The 12,212-nt window shown below is 33.4% G+C and overlaps 1 protein-coding gene across 10 annotated transcripts in view; it reads left to right on the plus strand.

Annotated features, from left to right (window-relative positions):
- ANKHD1 (ankyrin repeat and KH domain containing 1) overlaps positions 1-12,212 on the plus strand; it is a 109,330-nt gene that overhangs the window by 31,112 nt on the left and 66,006 nt on the right. For 9 of the 10 annotated variants that reach the window (XR_014056922.1, XM_081501004.1, XM_081501005.1 and 6 more), the window contains exons 3-8: positions 1,906-2,062; positions 2,782-2,929; positions 3,687-3,834; positions 5,275-5,508; positions 7,966-8,060; positions 11,971-12,208. Coding sequence is in view for 9 of the 10 variants with exons in the window: in XM_081501004.1 (XP_081357130.1) it covers positions 1,906-2,062; positions 2,782-2,929; positions 3,687-3,834; positions 5,275-5,508; positions 7,966-8,060; positions 11,971-12,208 (1,020 nt within the window). In the remaining variant the exon portion in view is untranslated. The remainder of the gene's footprint in view (positions 1-1,905; positions 2,063-2,781; positions 2,930-3,686; positions 3,835-5,274; positions 5,509-7,965; positions 8,061-11,970; positions 12,209-12,212) is intronic. The other variant, XM_081501012.1, reaches the window with a different exon arrangement.

Below are 12,212 nucleotides of genomic sequence, written 5' to 3' on the forward strand. Positions count from 1 at the left end.
TATACTTGTCAAGATTTACATATACTTTCAGACTTTCACTTGTAGTTATATAAATACACATGTATATTTGAATATACATGATTTTTTTTTTAAGTTAAATATGTTCATGTTACACAAATCATATTTTTCCTTTTTTCACTTTCCTCTTTTGGACTTCCCTGGTGGCTCAGATGGTAAAGCGTCTGCCTACAATGCTGGAGACCCAGGTTTGATCCCTGGGTCAGGAAGATCCCCTGGAGAAGGAAATGGCAACCCACTCCAGTATTCTTGCCTAGAAAATCTCATGGATGGAGGAGCCTGGTAGGCTATAGTCCATGGGGTCACAAATAGTCAGACACGACTGAGCGACTTCACTTTTTTTCACTTAATTTATTGTGGTCATCCTTCTATAACATGATGAGTTGATATTTTTAGGTTATTTCCAATTTTTTTATATTACAAATACTGCTGTATTTTATATCCATATATATCTATAACTTTTCTTGCTTGTGCAAATATCTTCATAGGACAGAGTTTTAGAAAGTGATACTGCTAGGTCAGAGGATATTTTTGCATTCTAAATTTTGATAACTTTTATCAATAGAAATCTCAAGTTTATGTCAGTGTACCTTCCTATCAACTGTTTGAAAGGGCCTCACACTTTTGTTCTTTTCGTCAATTTCGTAGTTTGTGTTCAGTCAATATTATCAACAAGTTATATGGTAGTTCCTTATAAATGATATAAATTAATTGCGTGTTAATTTTTCCAGTTTTTATTTTGCCTTAATCTTACTTATGGTGCCTTTAATTATATAGAAATTTTTATTGAAAATAAACATTTTTAATACCACATTTACTAATTTTTTACTTTATAGCTTTCGTGATTTGGTCTCATACTTAGAAAATCCTCCTTAACATCAGCAATAGAAGAATACTACATAGTATAGTAGTACTTTTCAGATTTCATTTAAGTCTACCTGGTTTTTATTTTTGTAAATGGTATGAATTTGAGATCTTACGTAATTTTCAAATAGCCAACTTCTGAACAGTATTTAGGAAATAAGCTCTCTTATCTCCATTGATTTGAAGTGTCACCTTTGTCATATATTGAGTTCAGAAATAGTCCAGGGTCTTGGGGGCTCTATTATATATCCTTGATAGAATTATTTTTATGTGCAGGTGTCATCCTATCATACTGTTGTAATTGGAGAGCATCACAGTGTCTATTTTTTCTCTTATTGTGCAACTTTTCCTTCTTTTTTTTTTTTATAAATTTTTATTGGCTATTTTCCTCTCATTTTCAGCAGTAACAGGTAGTGATATTATCAACAAAGTTTTCTGTTACTGATTCCTCACTGAATCTAGAGAAAAAGATTTATTGGCAACCTAGACCACCCAGATTGTGAGCTCTGTAAGGACAGGAGCTAGGTTTTATTCCTTTCTGTCTGGCACATTTAAAAGCACATAATAAATGTAAAATATGATAATTTATTTTAATTTACCATGTTTACCCAGAAAATGGTTCTAGGTGGCTGTTCAATCAAAGGAAGAAGCTGTTGGATTGTTTGTTATAATATTAAAGAATATCCCCTTCATTACTACTAAAAATATCAATAGATAGATAGGATCTTATACTCTAGATCTAATGCTGTATTATACTTTGATAGAAATCTCATCCATTTTTTACAGTAAGCATTAAGTTATATTTGGAGTTAGGTAGAGGACAAATTAGTATTATGTGAATTGTAAAGATGAAAAGACTAAAACATAGGTAGTTATGAATGGCCTTTTGACGTTAGTGGCAAAATTGAAACTGTCAGCCTTACATATGCATTTTGCCCTAGATAATAGTGTTTAGAAATGTAATTACAATTTATACATTATGCTTCTTCTTTCCCCGCACCATCTAATTGATGCACACTGAAGGAATTGGCAAATTGTCAACTGCTGATGGTAAAGCCTTTGCAGATCCTGAGGTACTCCGAAGACTGACATCCTCAGTAAGTTGTGCACTGGATGAAGCTGCTGCTGCACTGACACGGATGAGGGCAGAAAACAGTCACAATGCAGGACAAGTAGACACGTATGTGTTTAATGACTTCTGCTGAGTATTCAATTCTGTATGTGATTTTCATTTCTAACGAGGTTACTTACTCCAAAGGTTATAGTTGAAACGTGAAACTGACCGCCTGAGTAATAATAAATGAAATGGGTTGCTAATGCAGTAATCTAGGTCCTTGCTACTCAAACATGGTGCTTGGAACTAGCAGCATCAGCATCACCTGAGAACTTATTAGAAATGTAGAATTTCAGACACCACTTGGATCTACTGAATCAGAATCTACATTTTAACAAGAAACATGGGCTGTTTGTATGCACATTAAAGTTAGAGATTCACTGATTTTGTTAGTCATTCTGCAGTAAAAATTTTAGATTTTCATCTTCTATTGCCTCTACTCACCTCACTATTACCGAGTCAAATTGTAAATTTAAAATAAATACATCTTTGGGAATCATTACATTTGCTTAAAACTTGTGCATCTAATGCTTTATACAGTTTGTTTAAAACTTAATATGACATAACAATATGTTAGGACATTTTGAAAGATAAAAATGACAGCTATTTTCACATTTACTTATTGCTTTCTGGCTTGGTCCACATACATGAAAAATTAGTACGCAAATGTTCAAATAATTTTTTTCTTACAATATCGGTATTTTTCTATGTATGACTAACTGTATATATTTAATACAATTCATTATCATAGGACCTTGAGTTTTTCTGTGTTGGTTTGTTTTCAGTCGCAGTCTGGCAGAAGCTTGTTCTGATGGGGATGTGAATGCTGTTCGTAAACTGCTAGATGAAGGCAGAAGTGTAAATGAACATACTGAAGAAGGAGAAAGCCTGCTATGTTTGGCTTGTTCAGCTGGATATTATGAATTAGCACAAGTAAGCAGAAGTAATCTTTAGTGATCAGAATTATGGAAAGTTTTGATGTTTTATTTATTTTTATCATTAATAAAAGAAATCATCATTAGAGACCAAGATCTTTCCTTTTTGGCAGTAGGTTAAATAGAAACTGATACATAATTAATTTTTGTTCTCCGTGCATGCAGCTTGGCATGGTCCATTTTTTCTGCCACTTACTCAAAAATAGTCCTAATGAATGAGAGACACATAGGAAAAAAAAGGAAAGGAAAAAAAAACACATAGTGATAATATTAATAATAGTAAATTTTAAACTTGCTGTTAGAAATAATATACAACTATAATGAAAAATGTTGATTTACTTTCATTCCATCTGGATTATCCCAATTCTTTTTAGTTTGTTATTTTTCTGTTAGAGCAATATTGGGAAATAGCCATGTTTTTACCAGGTACTTTCTGTCTTGTGAATAGGTTTGCTGTTCTCTTGCTAGATAATCCTAAGCATAATACAATTTTTTTGACAGTAGCAGTTAAATTTTATAATTGGATGGTTATGTGATTACCTATTTTACTTAAAGATATGTAATGGTGTTGTAAAATATAACATCTAACCAGTGTTTTGAGCAGTCAACACTAGCGTATTTTCCCCAAAGGTGATTATTTTTATGTTTACTTGTCTCCATTCTAAAAGAGTATCTTCCCAGATTCAGTATATTACCTAGAGTACTATTAATAGTAAGAATTGACAGTTTCTCTCCGTGTGCCTATGTGTTTTAAGGTATTGCTTGCTATGCATGCTAATGTTGAAGACAGAGGGAATAAAGGAGATATAACTCCCCTAATGGCGGCATCCAGTGGAGGTTATTTAGATATTGTGAAATTGTTACTTCTTCATGATGCAGATGTCAACTCACAGTCTGCAACAGGTATGTTGAAAGTGATGTGTTCATTTGAGGAGAATAAATTGATATGAATAACTATAACCCGAGAGATAAAAATTTGATTCCTAGGGATAGTTGGTTGTAAATATACAGAAAAATCATAGCCATTGTTTACAATCTCTGAGTAAAATATAGATTGATTTGTTATCTTCAGAAGTCTTTGATATATACTCTTACATTCTGTTTGATCAGGATTGACAGTTTTTCCACTGGGGACAGTTTCTTTACCACAATGATATATAATGTTTAAAGAGACAAATTTATGAACTGTATCTTTCACAATTCTTTGTCTCATTTAAATACCAACTATCTTGTATATATTAACCTGAGAGTCAAAACCTTATAGAGTTTTTTATGTCAAGTGTACAGAATGCATTTACTAATAAGGTATTTTCCTGGCAACATGAAAGCTACTTTAGTAGGGTTCTTTATAACTCTTGGTCATATGTCTTGAGTTGCAGTAAATAGACATTTAGTAATGAGATTCCTAAATCTCAAGCAAGCACATGGTTTAAAAAACAATTTCAACACCGAAAGCATATCAGTGTCCCATACCATTAAGTGACATTTGAGTATATGTTAGCATACTTAAATAAATGTTAAATGCAACTAATTTATTTTTAAATGACCACGACTTCTTAGAAGGGATTGTAGGTCACTTTGCTGACCACTTTGCCATAGTTGTAGTAAAATTAATATCCTTAATGTCTGAGACTGTTAAACAGTTGAATTCTGAACAACTTTGGTTTTGAAATGATAGTTTTCTTGCTGAACCTTTAAAACAGTCTTCTTCAGTCTCATACTATTGGGTAGTTAAACTATTTCCCTACTCCCTTTAATAATAAAAGTCCTCAAAACAAATCAGGAAAGAAATAAGTGGCAGATCAACGAATAATGACCTTTTAAATAAATTTTTCTTTTGAAGGAGTTAAGCTGAGGGAGGTTTATTTCTGTCTCCTTGGGTCTCATAAATGTAGGCTAAACATATATTTCAGAAAGAAAATGTATCTAGAACAATGAATTGTCTTATGAATAAATGTATAAAGATAAAGGAGAGGTAAAAGAAAATTAAGAAATGAATACACATAGAAAATGTTAAGTGTTTCTAAGTTGTATAGTGTTGTAAGAAAAAGCAATACTTTGAGTGATGTTTTAGAATATTTTATTTTAAAATATATTGAAGTAATTTTTCAAGATGACGATATTATTTTACAAGCTAAGGAAATATGAAGAGAGGTAAATTGGCCCATTTATAATAAACCTTTTAATTAGTGATAAAATTCAGATGATGCTTCTAACCGATACAGTGAAAAACTTGAGATAATTCTAGTGGTTTATGTAAGGTAATTGAAGCGATAGAACTAGAGCAGTAGTATAATAGGAATTGTATCAGTTTTATCATAATTTTTTATTTCTTTTTGTTAGGCAACACTGCATTAACTTATGCCTGTGCTGGAGGATTTGTTGATATTGTAAAAGTGCTACTTAATGAAGGCGCAAATATAGAAGATCATAATGAAAATGGACATACCCCCTTAATGGAAGCAGCCAGTGCAGGTCATGTGGAAGTTGCAAGAGTTCTTCTAGATCATGGGGCAGGCATCAACACTCACTCTAACGAATTCAAAGAAAGTGCTCTTACACTTGCATGCTACAAAGGTACTCTATAAATGTATATATGTTTATAGAGTTTTTTCATAGTAACTTTGAATATTTAAATATTTGGATACTGAGTATGAGTTAATTTTTTATTGCTTATACTTTCCCTATGGTATAAACTTATCTAGCCTCTAAGACATTATATAGAAAGTCCATTTTTTAGCCTGTATTTCCTATAGTATAGTTTCATAGTATATGTTTTCTTATTATTTTAATTCAGAATTTACTTAGCTAGTTGTAAAGTCAACCAGAATTCTTAGGACAGACTTAGAGGGTTTCCATTCTTTAATAACTTTTGTTTTATATGATTTTTCCAGTCTTTATTTCAAAAATAATACACACTCAAATAATAATAGTCACATGATATATAAATCCTAAAAAACAGAATAGTGTAAAGAAATTTTACAGTGACATATAATGTTACCATCTAAATATTTAAAAAGCATATAAACACTATTTTAGTATAGTTACTTCCAGTGTGTTTTTTAGGTATATTTATAAACAGATGTATACACACTTGACTCTTACAACATGGGTTTGAACTGTACAGGTTCACTTACATATGGATTTTTTTCAATAAATATGTACTGTCGTACTAAACAGTTCAAAGCTGGTTGAATCCTCGGATATGGATCCATGGATACAGAGGGCCAACTGTGATGTGGATTTTTGACTGTACCCTAACCCTCCACATTGTCCACAGGTCAAAATGTATATATACATTTTAAAAACTAAATGGTCATACTCTAACACTATTTTATAGTCTGCTTATTTTATTTAGCAATACATCATGAACACTTCCCAATCTCAATAAGTATTTTTGTAGTACAACTTTTGATATGCACATGGTATTTCACTATTTTAATTAGGAGTAGATTTGGCTACTTTTGTTACAAAACCTAAATTAATAATGATTTGAACAAAAGAGAAGCTTATTCTCATTTATATAAAACAATTCTGGGAATTCTCTGACAGTCCAGTGGTTAGGACTCCATGCTTTCACTGCCGAGTGCCAAGTTCAATCCCTGGTGGGAGAGCTAGGATCCTGCAACCAGCGTGGATTAAAAAAAATTTAAAAAGCTACAAAAATAAGCTATCTAGAACTAAAAAGGCAGTTCCATTTTTGTTAAGATGTCAGCATTCTGGTTTTCTGCTCCATCATCCTAGTATGTGGTTTCTATTCTCAAGGTTACCTATTATCTATGCTCAAAGATGGTAGCTAGGGCTCCAGCAATCCATATTCTAGGAACGATGTAGGGGGTAAGGGCAAAATGAGGAATGCCTTCCAACTTAGTAAGCTACCTTTAAGAAGTCTTCCTGGAAGTTCTGCCTTGTAAGTCCCTCCTACATTTCATTGGCTACACATAGCCACAAGGGAGGCTGGAAAATGTAGTCTTTTAGTCAGGCATGTTGCCACTGAGATGAAAACAGGATGAAAGTGAAAGAATGGATATTGGGTAGGGAATTAGCAATCTCTGCCAAATACATCAAATGGATGCACCATAATTGCCTATTGTTGGACACTTGAATTGTTCCCAGTTTTTCACTATTTTTAAAAACACTGTGATAACATCCTTGTGCAGACATCTTTGCCTAATCTCTGATTATTTCCTTAGGATAAATTCCTGGAAGTGGAATTGCTGGGTCAAAGGGTATGGACATTTTTAAGGCTTTTGATACATATTGCCAAATTGCCTTCTAGAAAGGTTGAACCAATTTACACTCCCACCAGCAGTGTTTGAGAGTGCCCTTTACCCCACCCTACACCCTCACCAACACTGGGTATTATCATTCTTTTTAATATTTGCCATTTTGATAGTAAAAAATGGTGTCTCATTTTAATTTGCATTTGTTTAGTAGGAAGGTTTAATATATTTTTCATCAGTTTACTATTCATTTTCATTTCTTTATTTTGAATTGCCATTTCATGTCCTTCATCCATTTTTCTACTGGAGTGTTTGTCTTTTTCTTATTGACTATTAAGGCTTTTTGTATACTAAATGTATCAAGAAGGTTGAAATTATTTTAAATGGAGTTTTCTGTGCCTGCTCATTGCCACAGTGAGTTTATGGTTATTATTTTAAAGATTTTTTTCTGAAAAATATGATCCAAACATACTTTACTTGGCATTCTGTTTTATTTCAGTGTTTTGATTTATAGTTTATATAGATTAAATCAAAGTATAAGTATTACCGTTTTATTGCTTTACCTAGCTTGAATTAATGTGCTTTGGACTAATTTGATCTTTAAAACCTAGATAAGACCTTGATGAGAGCCTGCTTACTCTTTTGGATTGGCTTTGTAGAATTGTTGTTGATTTATTGAATGCAAAATAAGTTCTCATAAATTTTTGTATAGACATCTGAAAGAAAAATATTTCCCATCTTAATACTTATATATTAAATTGGTAGTTCTTGAGAAATATAGTTCTAAAATTTGTTTTCTTCTTTTTTTAAGGCCATTTGGACATGGTTCGCTTTCTGCTTGATGCTGGTGCAGATCAAGAGCACAAAACAGATGAGATGCACACTGCCTTAATGGAGGCTTGCATGGTAATTTTAAATTGCACTTGAGATTACGTGGGAAGAAAGGGTCATATGTATTCAAGCCTTTGAGAATTATTACTATTTTTTAGAAAAATTATTATGAGATGGTGAAGAATCTTAAAATTTTGTATGTTATTAGAGACTGAAGGGGATGTGTGCAGTGTTTAGTTTTTCATAGTAAATCTACTGATGTAGGAAATCATACAAAAGGCAGGCTTAGCTATGTTATTTCCAACATACTCATGTACCTTTATTTTCTTCCCAACTTTTTCATCATGGTAAAATACACATATCATAAATATAATTAAGAGGATTACCACCACCATACTGTTTTCCACGGCAGTATATCTTCTAGAGAAATGTCTATTCAAATCCTTTGCCCATTCTTGAATTAGCTTGTTTTTTGTTGATGAGTATTAGAAGTTCTTTATGTTGTCTGGATCTTAATTCCTCATCAGATATATGATAAATATTTTCTCTCATTTCATGGACTGCCCTTTTACTTTGTTCATAGTGTCCTTTTGTGCACAAAAGTTGTGCTTTTGTTGGTTTGTTTTTCAAAAGTCCATTTCATCTATTTTTGTCGTTGTTTCCTGTGCCTTTGATACCATATCCAAGAAGTCATTGCCAAATCCAGTTTCATGAAGCATTCTGCCAAATCACGTCAGTCGTGTCTGACTCTGTGCGACCCATAGACGGCAGCCCACCAGGCTCCGCCATCCCTGGGATTCTCCAGGCAAGAACACTGGAGTGGGTTGCCATTTCCTTCTCCAATGCAGGAAAGTGGAAAGTGAAAAGTGAAAGTGAAGTCGCTCAGTCGTGTCCGACTCCTAGCGACCCCATGGACTGCAGCTTACCAGGCTCCTCCATCCATGGGATTTTCCAGGCAAGAGTACTGGAGTGGGGTGCCGTTGCCTTCTCCGCATGAAGCATTAGTCCTTTGTTTTCTTCTAAAAGTTTTATAGTTTTAGCTCTTATATTTAGGTTTTTAATCTGTTTTGAGTAAATTTTTGTATATGATATTAGGTTAAGTGTTAAATTTCATGCTTATGCATGTGACTATCTGGTTTTCCCAGCATCGAAGTTAGAAAGACTGACTTTTCCCATTTGAATCATCTTGACACTCTTATCAAAAATTATTTGACTATACATGCAAAGTTTATTTCTAGTCTCTATTCTGTTTCATTGGCCTGTATGTTTGTCTTTAAGTCAGAACCACAAAGTTGTAATTATTGTAGCTTTGTTTAAGTTTTGACATCAGGAAGTATGAGTTCTCCAGCTTTGTTTTTCTTTTTCAAGTTGCTTTTGGCTATTCAGGGTTCCTTTAGATTGCATATGAACTTAATGATGAGCCTTCAGTTTTTGGTTTCACTGATTTTTCTCTGTTTTTCTATTCTTTTTAAATTTTATTTATTTATTTTTGGCTGCGCTGAGTATTTGTTGCTGCACACAGGCACTGTAGTAGTTGTTATGAAGTTCTTTTCTTCTGTCTCATATATCTGATTCAATTCTGGGTCAATTTTTATTATTTTATGTCTTGAGGTCAATCACCTTTTCTTGCTTCTTGGTATGTCTAATTGTATTTTATTGTAAGCCATATGCTGTAGATGATCCCTTTTCAAGGCTCTGGATTATCCTGTCCTTCTTTTAAGACTGTTAAATTCTGTTCTAGCAGGTACTTAAATTACCAGTGAATCACCGTGATCCTATTGAGGCTTAATTTCAGCGTCACTTTTACTCCTAGGTCCTTAACTCTTTGGTCCTAAAGATGTTCACTCTTTGTTTAGGCTTTATTTCCTGGGGCCATGGTTTGGAAGATGGCTAAAGAGAAAAAGTTAGAGTGAATGTACCACTTATCTCATATGCTTCCTTCTTTTAGTGATTATAACTCTAACCCTAGCTTGGTTGCTGTCCAGTGCCTATAGTGGTTTTATCCCAATTTTTATAGTTGTTTATGATAGGATGGTAAGTCCAATCCCAGCCACTGCTCAATGGCTAAGACTGAATTCTTAGAATTAAAAAAAAAAATCTAATAATGATATTAGGCCTTTAAGAGTGGATTATTATTATTTTATTTATTTGTTTATGTTTGGTTGTTCTGGGTCTTCAGTGCTGCACGGGCTTTTTCTCTAGTTGAGGCGAGCAGGAGCTACTCTATAGTTGCAGTGCGTGGGCTTCTCATTGCTGTGGCTTCTCTTGTTGCAGAACATGGGCTCTAGGGCACGCTGGCTTCAGTACCTGTGGCTCCTCGGCTCTAGAGCACAAGCTCAGTAGCTGTGGCACACGGGCTTAGTTGCTCCGTGGCATGTGGGGTCTTCCCAGACTAGGGATCAAACCCATGTCTCCTGCATTGGCAGGAGCCATTTACCACTGAGCCATCAAGGAAGCCCAAGAGTTGATTATTCTTAGTACATTGTTAGATGCCCAGGGGCCTGGGGGAGGTGGGAGGAAGAATGGGGACTTAGTGTTTAATAGGGACAGAGTTTCATTTTAGGAAATTGCAAAATTTGAGAGATAGATGATGAGAGTTGCATAACAATGTGAATGTATTTAGTGCTGCTGAACTGTACAGTAAAATATGGTCTTTTTTTTTTTTAAAGAGTGAATTATTCTTTTTTAATTTTATTTTCGTATTCTTTTTTCCTTTGTTAGAAATAATACTGTCCATTAATATTTAAAAAGTTCTTAGCATAATTTCTCTGTTAAGGTCTATACTCTAGATATGTTAGCAGAATATACAAAGAATTGTCAAAAATTAAATTCATACAAAACAGTTTCTTGGGAACCTAAAGAAGCTGGACGCAATAGTAGTTCCCTGATTTGTGGACACTCATAAACCCTTATTTTCTTTTAAATTAGGTGTATATTTCAGACACCAAATAACTCAATATAGGAATTCAGTAAAAATGTATTTTATTTTAATGTGCAGTATTTCTTCACATTAAAGCTAAAGTGATTATAACTAACTTATTCAGTTAAGTATAATAAAACTCTAGATAGATACTGAAACCTAATATTTAAGATTTCTTTCATTAGTTCTTCAGTAAAAGAGTTTCCCAACCTTATAAAACCTTATTTTTCTACTCTCTTTACTTTTCATTAGCAATATTTGGGTCATTTTTTTAAAATAAAGAACAACATACCAGCTCTATCTTTATTTGCCACAGGAGTTAAGACCTATAAAATTTTGAAGCAAAGAATTTGAAACTAAAGAAATGTATTTATGATGATAAAGGGGTAGAATGGATACCTCCATGAGAATATTTTGTTAATTGCCTATCTATGCAGATAGGCTCATGGTAAAATTATTTACAAGTGAGTAATTTTTGCATCTTTGTAAAATTCTTTGCCTTATTACGACAAGCTAGTGATGAGAAAAAATGAAGGATAATATCAGTCCACAGGGATTTACTTTGGTGATATAATCCCAAATGGTAATGACTTCACAGAATTTGTTGTTATTTTTTCCTCGGTCTTTGTTTCTTAAATAGATCTAACACAATTCTACACTTAAACATGACACTTAAGTTTGAGGCTGTAGCTATATTTGACCCTGGCTGTAGTAGAAATAGTAATTATTTTATTTTGAGTTACTGTTGACTATGAATTTAATAGTTTTTTGAACTTTAGAGAATGTAGAAATTAAAAATTATTTGAAATTGTAACTGTATGTACCAAGTCTGATTCTTGTGGAAAATTTTGGGCTTACTCTAAAATAAGGTAAAATAATCTTAATGGACTTTTGATAAAACATATTACAAAACTTCTCAGATGGGTATGATAATATATATGCATCTAAGCAGCTTCTCCTTTTCTTCCCTCCTGTCTTTCCACAATCTGTTGCTTTTCTTCTCCCACTTAAAAAATATCAAAATAAAAATTCCGTTCTTCTTGTTTTACTTCTGAAAATCTGCAGGATGGACATGTAGAGGTAGCACGCTTGCTTTTGGATAGTGGTGCTCAAGTGAATATGCCTGCAGATTCATTCGAGTCGCCGTTAACGCTGGCTGCCTGTGGAGGACATGTTGAATTGGCAGCTCTACTTATTGAAAGGGGAGCAAATCTTGAAGAAGTTAATGATGAAGGATATACTCCTTTGATGGAAGCTGCTCGGGAGGGACATGAAGAGATGGTGGCACTACTCTTAGCACAAGGTAA

Source organism: Giraffa tippelskirchi, chromosome 6, assembly GCF_054371585.1.
Source record: "Giraffa tippelskirchi isolate mGirTip1 chromosome 6, T2T-mGirTip1v1.2.pri, whole genome shotgun sequence".
Taxonomy (NCBI): Eukaryota; Metazoa; Chordata; class Mammalia; order Artiodactyla; family Giraffidae; genus Giraffa; species Giraffa tippelskirchi.